This window comes from Phasianus colchicus, chromosome 33 (assembly GCF_987193195.1).
Source record: "Phasianus colchicus chromosome 33, bPhaCol1.hap1.1, whole genome shotgun sequence".
NCBI classification, from domain to species: domain Eukaryota; kingdom Metazoa; phylum Chordata; class Aves; order Galliformes; family Phasianidae; genus Phasianus; species Phasianus colchicus.
In genome coordinates this window covers 1,210,590-1,226,161 of record NC_143468.1, presented here as the reverse complement: position 1 = coordinate 1,226,161, position 15,572 = coordinate 1,210,590, and the positions used below count along the sequence as shown (strand labels likewise).

Below are 15,572 nucleotides of genomic sequence, written 5' to 3'. Positions count from 1 at the left end.
TGCTCCCCTTCCCATCTTCCTTCCCTTCCATCCTCGAGCTGTATTCAGGACAGTGGGACTCTTTGCCAACCCTCCTTGTTTTTCTCAATGCAAAACGTAGCCAGGGCTGAACCCTGGCTCTGGTGTGCACCCAGATTTTTGAGTTCCTGGCGCCCTCTGCTCTTCGTGCTGTGATAAAAAACAACATCACTGTCTAAAATGATGTATTCCCTGTATTCCCTGTCAGCTTGCCCCTCAAACCTTCCCTGTGATGCAGATGGGGGTCTTCTTCACTCCTTTTTACCAAAGCCTTTATTTTCCCTGCTGTAAAACCTCCCGCTGGCTGCTTGCCTATCAAATCACAGAATCGTTAAGGTTCAAAAGACTTTGATGGGAGTTCAACCATCAACCCATCCCCACCATGCCCACTCATAGAATCACTGAATCATTAAGGTTGGAAAAGACCACTAAGGTCATCCAGTCCAATCACTGAATCAACACCACCATGCCCAAAAAACCATGTCCCTAACTGCCACATTTTCATGTTTCTTGAGCACCTCTTCAGCCTGCTCTGGTGTGACAGGGCCAGTGGTCTTTTAGGTAAAATCTCTACGAATTCCACTTTTCACTCAAAGGGATTTGGAAAGACTAGAATAGGATGGCTGCGGCTGTGCAGGTAGCAGGAGTGTTTTTTTCCTTGGTGGACTACAGGAGGATGGCGTTGTCCTCTTGTCCCTGCTTGTGGTCCTATCAGGGATGGGGAGCAGAATAAATCCCCCACGACTCAGGAGGAAGCAGGTAGGGACCTGCTGCTCCACCTGCAGTGTCACACGTCCATGGGGTTGGATGGGATCCACCTGAGGGTACTGAAGGAGCTGGCAGAGGTGGCTGCTGATCTGCTATCCACCATTTATCAGCAGTCCTGGTGAAGTGGAGAGGTCCCATACAAATGGAGACTTGACAACGTGATGCCCATCTACAAGAAGGGTCAGAAGGAGGATTTGAGGAACTACAGAAGGAAGGTCATGGAGCAGATCATCTTGACTGTGATGAGATGGCATGCAGGGACAAGTGGGGGATCAGGCTCAGGCAACACAGGTTCACAAAAGGTGAGTCATTCCTGATCAACCTGGTCTCCTTCTATGACCGTGCAACCGGCTGGTGGATGAGAGCAAGGCTATGGATGTGGGCTGCCTAGATTTTAGTAAAGCTTCTTACTCTGTCTCCCACAGGACTGTCCTGGAGGAGCTGCAGCACACAGCTTGCACAGCTGTACTCTTTTCTGGGTAAAATCTGGTCACCATCCCTGGAGGTGCTCAGAAACCATGGAGAGGTGGCACATGGGGATACGGTCAGTGGGTATGGTGAACCGGGCTGGGCTGGGTCTGGATGATCTGGGAGGTCTTTTCCAACCTTCATGATTCTATGATTCTATCTTTCTATCACCACCACTGTCACACAGCAAACCTCCATCCCAACGGCGCTCTACGCATGCGCACATCTCCCCCCCCGGAACCTTTCTCTCCCGGAACCTTTCTCTTCTCCCTCTGTTCCCGCCCGGCGACCGCACAACAACGGGGCAAAATGGCGGCGCCCACAAACGAGGAGGGTCCCACTTTGGAGCCCGGCGCCGCTCCTTATGGGAACTTCCCCAATTACTCCCGCTTCCACCCGCCCGAGGGCCGCCTCCGCCTCTTACCCGGAGGACTCCTGCGGCAGCTGTTCCCCTCGGACGCCCGCCCGCTGCTGGGGCTCGACGTGGGCTGCAATTCTGGGGTAAGGGCACCTCGGGGCGGGGTGGGCCTGGTAGGGCCTCCTGAGGGAAGGGAGGAAAGGTAGGGGACGGACGGACGGACAGAAAGACGTGGGGGTGACGGGAGAGACTGAGGGGAGAGGGTGGGCAATGGGGAGATTGGTGTGGGGGTATTGGTGGAGCAGTGGGAAAGATTTATAGGAAGATGGTGGTGTAGAGTATGGGGGGCGGGGAGAAAGATTGGGGGAGGCAGCGATCTGGGGCATTATGGAGCAGTGGGATAAATTAGGGGTGAGACTTGTCTGGGGTATTGGAAGGCAGAGGGAAGGATTCGGTTAGAGACGGTGGTGTATGATACAGAGAGCAGTGGGAAAGCTTGGGGGGGGCAGTGGGAAGCATTGGGTGAAAGTGGCCTGGAGTACTTGGAGGGCAGAAGGAAATAATAGGGGGAGACAGTGGTCTTGAGTATGGGGGTCAGGGAGAAAGACTGGGGGAAGAAGTGATCTGGGGCATTGGGGGAAAGTAAAAAGTTAAAGGGGAGGCAGTGGGCTGAGGTATTGGAGGGCAGTGGAAAAGACTGGGGGAGAGTGGTCTAGGATATGGGAGGCAATGGGGAAGTGTAAGGGGAGACAGTGATATGGGATGTTTGAGGAGCAGGGGTGAGAGTGGACTGGAGCAGTGGAGGACAGTGGGGGAGATTGGTCTGGGGATACTGGGGGCAGTGGGAAACCTTAATGGAAGGCAGTGGTCTAGAATATGGGGGGAGGGGGAGAAAGATTAGGGGGGAGGCAGTGATCTGGAGCATTGGGGGATGGTGAGAGATTCATGGGATGACAGTGGCCTCTGGTATAGGAAGCAATGGGAAGGCTTGGGGGGAATAGTGTGAAAGGTTGGGAGACAGTGGCCTGGAGTACTGGGGGGCAGTAGGAGGAAAAAAGAGGGGAGGCAGAGGTCTTGAATATGGGGAACAGGGAAAAAGATTTGGGGGAAGCAGTGATCTGGAGCATTAAGGGGCAGTGGGAAAAATTAGGGGTGAGAGTGGTCTGGGGTGCTGACTATTGGGGGACAGTGAAGAAATATTAAGATGGGTAATGGTCTGGGATAATGGGGAGATTGGCGTGGAGTGCTGGGGCAGTGGGGAAGATGAACAGGAAGGCAGTGTTCTGAGGTATAGAGGGGAAGATTAGGAGTGAGTAGGGCACAGGGTGGCAGAGTGAAAAATTAGCAGGGAGACAGTTGTCTGGGATACTGGGGTGTAGTGGAAAAGATTGGGGGGGAGATAGTGATCTGGAACATTGGGAGCAGTGGAAAAGTTTAAGGGAGACAGTGCTCTCAGGTACTGGGGCACAGTGGGAGAAGTTAGGGGGTATGGGAAAGCAATGACTCATGGTAGTCCAGAAATGGAGGAGACTGGGGGAGGCAGGAGCCTGGGGTACAGTGGGAGGGACTGGGGAGACTGGAGCAATCTGTGATTGGAGGTGTGGGAGGAAGGAATGGAGGAGGCACTGCCTGGAATTTTGGGGAGGAATGGAGCAGCCTGAGCAAACGGAGGGGTGTAGTGGCCTGGAGTGGTGGGGACAGTGGAGAAGGCTGTGGGAACAGTAACCCAGGGAGCTGGTGGGAAATGAAACAGCCTGGGAGGGCTGGGGGGTGTGGGACATCAGCCTGGGGTGGGTGTGAGCCTGTGAGACTGAGGCAGAGAGCACTTGGGTGGGGGTCACAGACCACTGCAGTGTGGGAAGCCACCTCCTCAAATCTTCTATGAGAGAACAGTGAAGGTAAGGGTGGAGCTGCCTATGCCTAAATACCGAGGCTGAGAAGTGGTTTGGAGGCTGTGCTCAGTCTGTCCTCCTTCCCACCAAGTGTTGGACCTGTAGAGCCCTGGGTTGCTGGGTGTCCTCAGCATCAAAGAGGCAGGGAACCAGCCAAGTCTGAAATTAGAAACCATGATCTGGTATGAATTTAGCAGTAGCACCTCAGTTATTGCTCAGACAGGACTTAAAATTAACATCCTGCTCACGCATTCTTGAAGATTTTTGCAATCAAACTGGTGAATCTCGCAGAATTTCCCTTCTTTTGGGAGTCTGCTGTCTTTCTGTTCCTTGTACTGCTTTTATTCTCCTGGCTTTTTCTTGTCGTGCAGCTTTGCTATGTTGTAATTGAGATGCACACTAGTGCAAGGCTTAATATAACTGTTATTTTTTTTCCAGATGAAAGCTTTATCTCTGTGTTAACTTAAAAATAATTATTCAGGATGAAAAGTCATTCTAGCTGAGGACGTGAGTGCTGTTGTTTCTGTGGCTTCTTTCCCCGGCCTTCTGTTAGATGCCTTAAAAGTCTGCACTGTCAAAGGACGATTCCAGGTCCTGTTTCAGCTGAACTTGTAGAATAGGTCAGGTAAAAACGTTGTGTGGTTCTTTTGAAATGCAGACTTGCACCGCTAGAGGACGCTGCCTGCCTGCTTGTGTGAGCTCAGTGCTGTTACAGTTTCCCTTGCTGTCATTCAGGAGCTTCATCAGATCTCCTTTAATGAGAAATAAATTTGGTTGCCGCTGAGTGGCGCACTCTACAAAAGGAAATTCAAAGAAAGCTCTCCTTAACTTTGTTATACTGTGATATGATGGTCAGGAAGTATCTTTTCCTTTAGCAGAAGAGGAAGAAATTTGTTACTTCAAATATAAGTAGCCTAGGTCTTGCCATGAAGTTCTGAGGTCACCTGGGGAAGCCAATGAAATCTTCACCTTGACAATGGTTGGGGACTTTCAGCATGATTTTTGTTAGTAAAACCCATTCATCTTACTTGGGTTTTCTTCCTGCAAACACCACCTGAGGGGTGATGTGGATTTAGTCCTGTTTCTGATTGCCTCTCTGGTAGTCAGGGCTGCTGCAATGCTTTTCAGTTCAGAAGGAAAGATGTCAGTGAGCTCATTGTTCTGAACTGCATCAAGAGAAAGCTCTGAGGTGGTGCTTGGACCTTGCTGCTGAGAGTGGGATCCCGTGTGCTTGGTGATGTGCTAAGGAAGCAGTGCGGGCCCTGTGAACTCCTGTTGTTTTCCTTTCTGCAGGAGCTGAGTGTGGCTCTGTACCGGCATCTGCTCGGCCTTCAGGAGGGCAAAGGCAGCCCAGAGCAGCCTGCAGATGGGAAGGATCTATACCTTCTGTGCTGTGACATTGATCCGGTGCTCATTGAGAGGGCTCAGCAGAGCAGCCCCTTCCCTAACTCCATATCCTTTGCCAACTTGGACATCATGGACTCCACCTCCAGAGAGCCATTCCTCAGCTCCTACCTGAGCCGTTTTGGCCGTTCTACCTTTGACATCAGCTTTTGCATGTCTGTGACTATGTGGATCCACTTGAACCACGGGGACAGAGGCCTGGTGGAGTTCCTGGCCTTCCTGTCCTCTCAGTGCAGGTACTTGCTGATTGAACCCCAGCCCTGGAAGTGCTACAGAGCAGCTGCCCGCCGCCTGCGGAAGCTGGGCAGGAACGACTTCGATCACTTCCGATCTCTTGCCATCAACGGGGATATGGCAGAGAGGATCACACAGATCTTAACAAAGGACTGCACCATGGAGCTGGTGTGCTGCTTTGGGAGCACCAGCTGGGACAGAAGCCTCTTGCTCTTTAAGTCAAATGGCTCAAATCATGAGGGCAGGGAGCCTTCAGAACAGCAGCAGTGACTGACAAAGGGACTCTTGTGCTCCTGAGTTTGTGGGCAAGCTACAGAGTCACATACAGGAATTCCTACATCCCTATCGGGGTCAGACCTTGACCTCCCTAGGGAGTTTGAAGCAACTAATATCGGTGCATTGTTGTTTGTTTTTTTTCCTCTTCACATCTGTAAAATGTGGTGGCAGTTCTGACCTATCTTGTGGGTTCTGAGGTTGCTGTTCCTAGAAAGTACTCTTGAAATCCAAGCTGCTATATGTGTGATTTCTTACCAAGGATGTTCCCTGGAAGAAGAGAGAACATGCCTTTTTTTTTTTTTTTTTTTTTTGCACACAGAGCTTTTTGAGGAAAGGGCGGGGGGGGGCAAATCCATTTCTACTCACTCATGTGATGCAGTTTGTTCTGCTTCTTGTTGTGTTTTCTAGATAGAAGGCTTAAGGAAAACACACAGCCTGCTTTACCAGCCATGAATGAGTAAGTTGGATCATTGCAGAATGTATTTTGGTCACAGTGTCCTGTGCACCTTTACAGATGGGATTTGCCTGGTTTGGAGGCTGTCAGTGGTGTTAACTTTCTTCAGAGTGAAGGATTTCCTTGACAGAGCATGTATTCATTGAAGAGTGTAACAAAGTGAGAGCTCTTTGTAACAATGTCCTTAAAATAAAATAATTTAATTTTATCAGTAAACATTTTGGTTTTTGTAGTTTTTTTTTTTTTTTTTTTTTTCCCTTTTAAATCTATTTTTTCACACAGTTTTTGTAGGCTCTGGTAGCTGAGTATGCATTTTCATTGTATTCTTAGGTCTATGTACCACTTCGGTAAGCCTGAAGCTTGAATGCTGTCTGTGAGTAAGGTTAAAATATCACAACATCTGGGTTATTTCTTATTGTTCAATAAGGTCTGGGAAGAAAAAAGGAAAAACGAGGGTAAAATAATTTAACTTCACTTTGTTTAATCTCCCTACTGGCTTTAGTTCATATCTGATTAGTGGTTTTGCTGGCTTTTATCATTGGCAGGAGTCACGCTTGCAGGGTGCTGTTCAAATAGCTTGTATGAGTAGGCTGTGACACACTGAAATAGGTAAGTGATGACTCTTCTGAGTTCTGCAGCTCCCTTACTGTGCAGTGAGGGAAGCCCAGGTGTGTACCCAAAGGGAATCTCCTCCAGGAGGTGCTCTTGTCTAGCAGTTCTTGTTCACGAGTGCTCTGTTTTAGTTGTTGTGGCTGGAACTTCCTGGTTGTTTGCTGAGGCAGTGATAGGAAATCAGAAAGTTTTGGTTTCCTTTGTAATGAGCTCAGATTAAAGAGTGAAGGGTGTGTGTGCTCTGCTGGGCTGCCGTTCACTAATGGTTGAGGAGCTGCTGGGGACCCATGGATAGATATGTGAGAGTGATAAAGAGTGCTTATGGGGGTGAGTGTATTTGAAGGAACTGAGAAGGGGCACAGAAAGAAAAGCTCACAGAACCTGCTTTCTCAGCTGCAAACCAAGGTGTCAGTCCCAGTGACAGCTGTTAGTTTTGTTACAGAAGGCTTTAAAATCAGGGCTGTTTCCCCTATCCTTGTGGGAGAGTAGAGCAAAACTTCATCCTGCATTTTCTTAAGGGTTCACCCAAGTGCCCAATCTCTCTCTCTCTCTCTCTCTCTCTCTTTCAGGTTATATATGAATTCCACTTATCTCTTTGATAATGAAGCACCTCTGAGGTTGGCTGCAATCTATGGGTGGGCTGCAGTGACTCAGGGGTGATGGCTGAGCCACTGCTGTTCCCTGCACTGTGCAGCTGGTGGCACTGGAGTATCGTGCAGCCTACAGCTGTTGGGTTGTGTCAACATTCCTTGCTGTTCTCTTTGAAATATGTAGAAAATAGACCTGGGCTATGTCTGTTGTAAAGGGGTGAGCAGGGTTTTCTGCCTTTCAGTTCTGCGTGGGAATTTGCACAGCTGCCTGAAAAGCTTAATAAATTGTTGCTAGGAAGGTAAACAACCCAAAGAATTACAGGAGACCTTCCCTGCACCCACCTGGAATGACATTCCTCTTCAAAGAGAGCCTGTTTTATGTTCTTTCTGCACTGATAGTATCTGCCTGGGTGATTCCTTTGGTCTGCTCGTTGTTGAAAGACTCTGTTTTCTTATTTCCTCATTTCTTTTTTTGCAGCCTTTATGTGCTGGCTGTGTGCAGACCTGCAAACCAGCCCAGTGTGTATGTAACAGTACAGTGACTTCTTATCTGTCTCAAGTCTGGACTTCTAAATTGCTAATATCAATATGTCCCACTCAGAAATGGCTCAGCTCCAAAACTACTCTGACTTTGGCACAGCAGCGTGTTTTGTTTCTCTTCCTTTGGATATTGCCACAAACACAGCTTAAATTAATGTCAACATAAATCCCTGTGTGGTTCTTGAGATATCAGGTAGAATGGAATGAAGTCAGTCCTTTAGCAGACAGTGTTAAAATAATAATAATAATAATCTCCTTTCTTTTCAGCTCGCTGCTTTTGTTCTCCAGGAAGGTGTCATGAGATGAGACAGCTGGGAGCCCAGCTCCATGACACAGCAACAGAAGAAAGCCTGTGGATCTCAACTGCTGTGCTTATGTAAGGCTCTGGAGAATATTTCTTTTATATACTCTGCGCTCTTTGCATTTTGCAACGTGGTTAAGAGGTATTCACAGGCCTCCTGGAGGCAGGACATAAGGAAAGTAAAGGTGGGGGTTAAGACTGACACTTGTGCTCCCTCTCACTGTGCAGAGCTGGGTGGTTAATTGTTCTTCATGCAGCTGGGGAAGCAGAGAGATGTCCCTGCTTGTTTGAGGACACCTGTGTAATGATGAAGGATGACGGATGGCAAAGCTGGTGCAGAAGCCTCTGTACTCATCTCTGCAATACAGAGATGGGGCTGTTGCTAAAACAAAGGAAATGGAAGTGTGCTCATGCTACTCTGCTGCCTGTGCTGACCTTCTTTGCCACTCGTTTTGTGTCATGTTTTTTTCCTGCATGTTGGAAGGGTAGTAAGGAGATTCTGCTTGCTCTCTCCAACCCCATGGCTCCACAGTTGTCTGCAGGAGCCTACAAAATTCACAGCAAGGTGCTGCCCTGTTCCACCCAGCAGCAAACTGGGAGTTCCCATGCCAGCGCTTCGTTGTGTTCTTAGGCTCTGTGGTTTGTTGCTGGGTTCCATCAGACCTTGCCTCAGTTTTTCCATCCATGAAAGGAGTTTGGTATCCACCCACCACCGTGGAGATTTCTGATGTGGAATATGGGCTGGATGTTTGCACAGCACTTTTGAGGATGAAAAAGTCCTGATGAGCTGAGCTGTATCATCAGCTGTGAGCTATGCCATTGTACGTAATGATCATTGCAGCTGCTTCAGATATTAATTAGGTGCTGTACCTTCAAAGTGCTCTGACTAATTAAGTCTCGCACCACTGCTGTGTAGCAAGTTGTGTGTAATTATCCTCCTTCCTTGGGTAGAAAAATCTAGACCAAATAGCTAAAGCTGAGCAAGTCACTATTAAAGTTGGGGCTGAGTTCCAATTTCTGGGTGATTCTGCTGTGGCTTCCAGCCTTTGTAGGAAGTAAATTAAATTGAGTTGATGAGAAATCCCTTTTTTTCTTTCTTTCTTTTTTTAATTATTTTTTTAATTTTAACTCTTATGCTAAGGAACAGTGCTCTGTCTCTTAGGGTCTTGTACTGGATGAGAGCAAGGAATGCACTGAGTGGGGAAGAACGTGGTGTGCAAACGTGGTGCAACAGCAGCCACTTTATCAGTTTAACATTAACAGCTGCCAGATCAAACGAGTGCTGTAAACTCCTGTCTCCCTGCTGTCTGCTTCCATTCCTGCACACACACATACTGACAGCCTTGCAAACGCTGTTCGTTGGCCTTTCTAAATGGCAGCAGAATTTATGGTCTCACTCCACTTTTCCCAGAATGTATGAGCAGCTCAGGAATGGAGGAATCAAGCTTAGGAACTGAGAGTTGGCAGCAGTGTGTCTGCTCTCATAAGCAGCTTCCTTTAGCTGGAAACCCGGCAGCTTGCCACTACAAGCTTGTATGTTAGAAGCTGCAGATTTTCGGATTTCCTTTGCTCAGCTGAGGGCATGTTTGTTCTTGTTCTCCCTGGAACTTTGCAGCCTGTGAATTAAAGGAGAAAAGTGAGAGGTGTCAGCCCTGTGAAGTATGGGCATCTGTTTCTGGCACGCTGGAGACCTGAAAGAAGAACAGCTATGCATCAAACACGTGATGCCTGTTCTCTACCAGGTGTGAGCCAGTCCTCTTGCAAAGTTCTGGTTTGTCAGGTTAGCTGGTGGTGTGAAGAACCTGATTCCCTTTCTCAGTGCTGGGGGGGGCTTCTGGGAGGGGGCTTCCCTTGTCTTCACTCTGGACTTGTGCTGAAGGCTGTCCTGTTTGGTCAAGTTGCAAATGAGAGCACTTGGTATGTCAGAGCAAGCCAGAGGGAAATAAGAAGATCGCCTGTTAACTTCCTTGTGTCCTCTAGGTTATGGAAACGGATGCAGTTTAGCTTTGTACCCTTAGGTTTGATGACTAAGTGAGAATGGGCTCCTGGATTCTCCAAGGCTTTGGTGCAGTCTCTCTGGACCCAATGGAGTAGTATGTAGGTAGATGAGTGGTGTGTGGGAAGTCTGGTCTGTCACTTGCTCTTTTTAGTATTTAGGGTTTCTCTCCTGGCACCTCAGCTTTTTCATTAGGTTTGTGTTAATGTGGGCAGGTTTGGTTTCCCACAGGTCTTTGTACACTGATCTCTTGTAGCATTACAGGCAGCAGCCTTGCCACCAAATGTCACCTGAGTTTTCTGTGTTTAGTTGTTGTAGGAGTGTCCTTTTTACCTTACAGTTGGGTCAACCGCTGGTCTTGGAGTCCAAAGGGGTCTCCAGTTTGGAGAAAAAAGTTGGGGTTGTGATCTGGGCTCAGGATATGCTTATAACCCTTTAGAAAAATTGGTAGGTGCTCAGGTCTCAAAGAACTTGATTGTAGGGTAGGAAATGTGGGTTCCTTTCTGAGCCTTGTCCCCAGCTGCCTGTGGGACTGGGGCAAGCTGCTGCTTTCCTCAGACTGCTCATCTTGTGCTCTTTATTTCACAGGGAAGGATAACCTGACGTGTTAAGCTAAGCCCTTGAGCTCAGTGAATACAAAGCAATATGCAGACCTGAGTTGACCAGAGAATCCAAGTTGGGTCAGTTGTAGATCAGGCTTACAAAATGCATATTATCAGCTGCTTGGATTTTTGTTCTCGCTTGCAACAAAGCCACTAAATCCATGGGCCTTTAACAGGGCACAGTTTAGTTTTGAGGGACGATGTTTTCAGAGCAGCAAAGCTCTCTGTACTCCTCTGAAATGAGGGGTAAGGGTCTTACTCATCCTTCCATGGCAGAATGCACTTTAAATAAAGTGCAACTGATTAAACTCCCTTCATCTAAGTTGTGTACAGTGGGCCAAAGACTGGGCATGGCACTGCAGATCCCCTGCCCTGGTTCCTTCTGTTAAGTGCTTCATGATGCCAGATTAAGTCACTCTATTTTACTGTTGCAGTAGCAGTTTCTGCACCTTCTGTATGACTGGCAGGGATTTAGTTAGAGCTGAATTTGAGGGTGGTGTCCCTCCCTGGCCTTCTCAGTTCCCCTCCATCCCTGGGGTCAGTCCAGACTCTGACGGCCCTGAAATGTGTAGAAGCTGCTGAAGTACAGCTTTGTTCCCCCAGCAGCTGAAATTCAGGAGCAGTCATGCTGCAACAGGCCTGCCCTGCTGCGAGAGAACAATCTGCAGGGTGACACATCAAAAGCCAAGGGCAGCTCTGTGCTGCTTACGCGGAGATCAAAAGGGAGAAGCAGGGCGGCTCCTCTCCTGGCTGGCCCTTGAAGGCTGCTCGACTCTTTCTGTGTCCCTTTAATCTCCTTTACCTCCTCAAAGATCCCTATTTCAAGCATGGGAGATGGTGGTGGGAAAATCAAGTGGCACTTCTGTGAGTGCAAAGGAAGGGATCCTTGGTTGCACGCTGAGAATTCCCTTACCCTTGAGGAAAGCATATAGGAGAGGGAAGGCTTTCATAAACCCTTCTGATAGATACATCAACTTAAATGTGCATACAGAGGTGCAGGAGAGCTGGACCCTCCGTGTGGGGTCTGGAGTCCATCAACCCCCACCCCTGCAATAGAGCACCTCAGTCCCCTCCTGCTGCATTGCAATGGAGCCTAATTATTGCTGGTGCATGGAAGCAAGTGGATTAGCAGGGTACTATGTGAAAGTAGCCAGAGCTTTTCAGGAATGTGTGTGGTGGTGGCTATTATCCAGGGCTCTTCAGTCTCCTGGGACTGATTTGCTGTGTTCTGGACATTCCCAATGTTGACTCCTCTTGTCCAGGGTGTCCAAGTAGGGCAGATGCTGAATTATTTATTGCCTTCCAGCCCCTAGAGCAGGGCCTGCAGTGCATTCCTTACTGACTCAGATTGAATTTTAACTCTGCCTTTTTCTTGGCCATTACTTAAGAAGGTGCTGCTTAGTCTTTTCCTCAAATACCAGCAATTGTTAAACAGGACAAATACCTAAGATCTGCTTTTTTTTTGTTTGCCCTCGATAACTTCTGATCCCACTGCAGATCTGTGGCTGACCTTGTCTTTGGATCAGGGCAGTCACACTGAGCTGTGAAAACCCCTTTCCTACCTCTCCTGGAGCAAGCCCTGCTTCTCAGGACTTTCTGTGGGACTTTCCAAAATGGTGTGGCTGCTTCTATAACGTTCTGCATGGTGCTCAGGGTAAACCTTGCCTTCATGGAGAAGCCACGTGAGAGCAGAGCGTGGAAATATGCACTAATAAAGCATTTGGCTTCGAGTGGGGAAAGATGCAGTTCCAAAGGGCTGTGGCTCAGTGGAAAGAAGCGGGGAGCTCACAGAGGTGGTGAGATGTGTCACTGCTTTGGAGATAGGAGGGAGAAAAGGAGAGAACATGCAGGGGATACTTGGGAATGGGGTTGGGTGCTCCTGGGGCACCTCTGCATGGGGAGATCTGTGCTCCTGAGCATTGTGCTATCGATGCTGGAATTAGGAGGGCTGGTGGCTTGGTCCCCTTTGGCCTTCAGTGCAAAATGGATTTGGGAGGGGGGTTCCCAGCCCAGGCTCTGTAAGGCCAAAGGACCCACTTACCTGAGCTCTGGGTTGAGGAACAACACAAAGGAAGAGCAGCCTGTGTCAGGCTTTTCTCTCCCCGCAGCCATTTTCCCAGGTGAGCAGTCCGTGTCCCAAACACTGATCTTTGCCTTGGGGGGGAGGTGGGGAGGAAAGTTGCTCTGCTCCTCCGTGTTCTCTCTTGATCTGCATTTCTAGCTGGTGTTGTCACCAGCAAACCTGCTCTGCTCCTTGCCAGGGTTGCAGGTCCTGGCTGGTCGCTGCCCTGCGCTCTGCATGGATGTGTCTGCATTTTTCCAAAGACCAGCTTCAGCTGGTTGGTGTGAAGTGCTGACTTCAGGCATTGCACAGAGCGTGACTCAGAAGGGCAGAGGTTTGGGGAAAGGGAGGAAAGTCTTTTTAAGGAGTTGCGAGCTGAAAGCTGCTGTGAAGAGAGTTGGTAGAGGTGGCCTGGTTCTCTTCCAGCTTCAAAAGGAAGAGTGCTGAGGATTTACAAAGAGCTGGCACAACTGCAAGGCAAAAAGAATGCTTTATTGAGTGTGTAAATGCTCGTAAAGCCAGGAGTAAAGCTGTTAATGCTGTGTATGCGTGGGTGTGTGTGTGTAGAGATAGGGAGGAGAGAAGCTGCATACCAGGAGTGTACATGGGGGGGATTACCGAGGGCCTGCTGTTCCATAGGAGTGGGTTGATGACAGTCACGGTTGTCTCCAGCAGAGCAACTGGTTGGGGTAGAACCTGGTTACCATTCCCTGCTCTGAGCCCAGGGTAGCTGAGTGCTGAGCCCAGCAGCTGCTCCTGGAGCCTCAGTGTGATGTCATACAAAGGTGGGCTTGCAGACCACAGCGCAGAGATGCTCAACTTCAGGTCTTGTAGAGGGAGACCGCAGGGAGAAGCTCATCTTAATTCCTCTCCCTGTGATATGTCTATGGATGTCATATAGCAGAAATACAGGCTGGCTGTGTGATAAGTCAGGAGAATGGCTCATTTTCCCCCAGCACTGGAACTGCTTTGCATGTGCACCTGCTGTGGGGTAGAGGCACCTGCAGTGTGGTTGCGTGATGGCAAAACAAAGATGGGGGGGTAGAAGAGATGGCAGGAGCAGGTTGATCTGTGCCTGGGGGGGTTGGGGAAAGGAAAGGAGCAGCAGATGAGCTGTTCCTGAATGTAGCCCACAGGCTGAGCAGCCCCACAGGAGAGAATCCCCTCGCTTCCCTCCCTCTGGCATTTCTTTGCCAAGATGCTTGCCAGACAATTTGCTGATGCGGGAGCTTTGAAGCCTCTGATGTTTGCCTTCTGTGCAAAACCCAGCGAAAGTAGGTTGGAGCCGTCTGCCCTGTTTGTGAGCAGTTCCTGCCCTGTTTGTGAGCAGTTCCCTCCCCAGGGCGATGGACGCCGTCAGATCAGAGCTCAGCAAATGCACAAAGGGGAGCGCCAGGTGGGGCAGGCAGCTTGCACCCTGCTGCAAACAATGCTGACAGAGCCCTGCAGGGCTGGGTGGCCCAGCCTGGGATTGTCCTTTCCCAGCCAGGTGGAAAGAGAAGCCTGAGCTGTGTCTCCTGAGGTTCCCCAGCCCAGGGGCTGTCTGCCTGCCATGATTGCTCTCCTGGTTTCAGAGCAGTGTTTGCATGGATGGGGAGCATGAGTGTGTATGTCTGTGTGTGTGTGTGGGGGGGGGGGGGGGGTCCTTGTTCTTAAGCATCCCGATCTGTGCCTATCACCACTCTTTTAGTTGTGCTAAAGTCACTCTTGGCCTTTCTGTTCCTGCTTTATGTGCTTATCTAGAGTATTTGGTTACTGCTGCGTACCAATACGGTCCTGTGAAGTCAGGGGAACTCTCCCCAGTGTCTGAGAACCAAAGGAAACGCTGCTCTGTAGGGCTGCAGACACCTCGCCAGCTCTCAGCAGGTGAGCTCTGGCTGTCAGGCTCCGCTGAAGGTTGCAGGTTTCTTGATGCAGGTTGGTATTGTGCATGAGAGGAATAAAGGCTGGTTGTGAAATGCAGATCCACATCTGAAACTGGATTTGGATCTCACCCCAGACTAAACAAATCTAAACAAATGTGATTCTGCAAGGCTTCTTGGATGATAAACACTGAGAACGGGGGCAGTTATTACATACGCGCTAGACACGTCTTTTCTGCTCTGCAGAAAGCAGCTGTTCATTGTGGATGTGCAAGGATCTTGCATTTTTATATGTTACAGGGTAGGATTTAAACAGAAGAGTAAGGGATGTTGTCAGCCTTGGTCCTGACCATTTGCAGCCGAGTTGAAGCAGAGGAGGTGAGGAGAGTACTGGGAGTTGGATCTGCAAGATGAGCAACTGCTTCAGTAGAGCTGTATGTGGGGTCAGGGTTAACCTATGGAGTATCTACTAATACCTCTGGTTAGATGGCATGCATTCTGCATCTGCTAGGGTTGCTTTTTGGTAAGGGGAAATGTTTCTCTCACTTCAGCTTAGGAGCTGGAAGTGTGAAGGACACTTAATGCTGCTAAGGGAAGTTCACTCTAGGCTGACTTGGGGCCTTTCTGTCCTTCTTTAATCTACCTAAATAGGACCTACCCCCCTCTGCTTAAGGCCAGGACTGCCCCAAGCATTCCCTTTCCCTTGCTGCCAGGCCACATCTCTCCTCAGCCTTCCAGTGAGGTGTTGGTATCGCTTATCACTGCAGCCCATGCAGACAGTGGTGGGGTTCAGCTTTTAAACTCTAAAGCGATGAGAAGACCCCTATGGGCTTTATGTCCTCCCTCCCTTCCAAGCAGCGATTGGTAAGCAGGTTTTGCAGTGGACATTAGTGTTTCTATAGCAGCTTCTGTGAAGCATTTTGCTTATCTGAATTGCTCTCTGCTAGATGTTCCTGAGAAACAGAGGACAGCGAGAGCATTAGGTGAGCACAGACACACTTGGGTGGGATCTGTAAATGATCCAAGACTCTGTGTCAAAACATCCCCACCCCATTCCTTGCATGGCTGGGATGGTTTGCAAAAAGACTTCTCAATAAATGGTAGAGAAGTTGGTACAAAAGCAGCTCTGAGGGCC

The 15,572-nt window shown here is 49.1% G+C and overlaps 1 protein-coding gene across 1 annotated transcript; it reads left to right on the top strand.

Annotated features, from left to right (window-relative positions):
• Positions 1 to 1,563: 1,563 nt before the first annotated feature.
• BCDIN3D (BCDIN3 domain containing RNA methyltransferase) lies at positions 1,564 to 5,721 on the top strand. Its single transcript, XM_031603251.2, has 2 exons — positions 1,564 to 1,755; positions 4,798 to 5,721. Exons 1-2 carry the CDS (start codon positions 1,564 to 1,566, stop codon positions 5,410 to 5,412), a joined length of 807 nt encoding a protein of 268 aa, XP_031459111.2. The 3' UTR covers positions 5,413 to 5,721.
• Positions 5,722 to 15,572: the final 9,851 nt, after the last annotated feature.

Bases quoted from the DNA above. Each gene is read 5' to 3' on its own strand.
- BCDIN3D (XM_031603251.2), top strand. From the start codon at position 1,564: ATGGCGGCGCCCACAAACGAGGAGGGTCCCACTTTGGAGCCCGGCGCC. The intron at 1,756-4,797 runs GTAAGGGCACCT...TCCTTTCTGCAG, and splicing joins ACGTGGGCTGCAATTCTGGG to GAGCTGAGTGTGGCTCTGTA.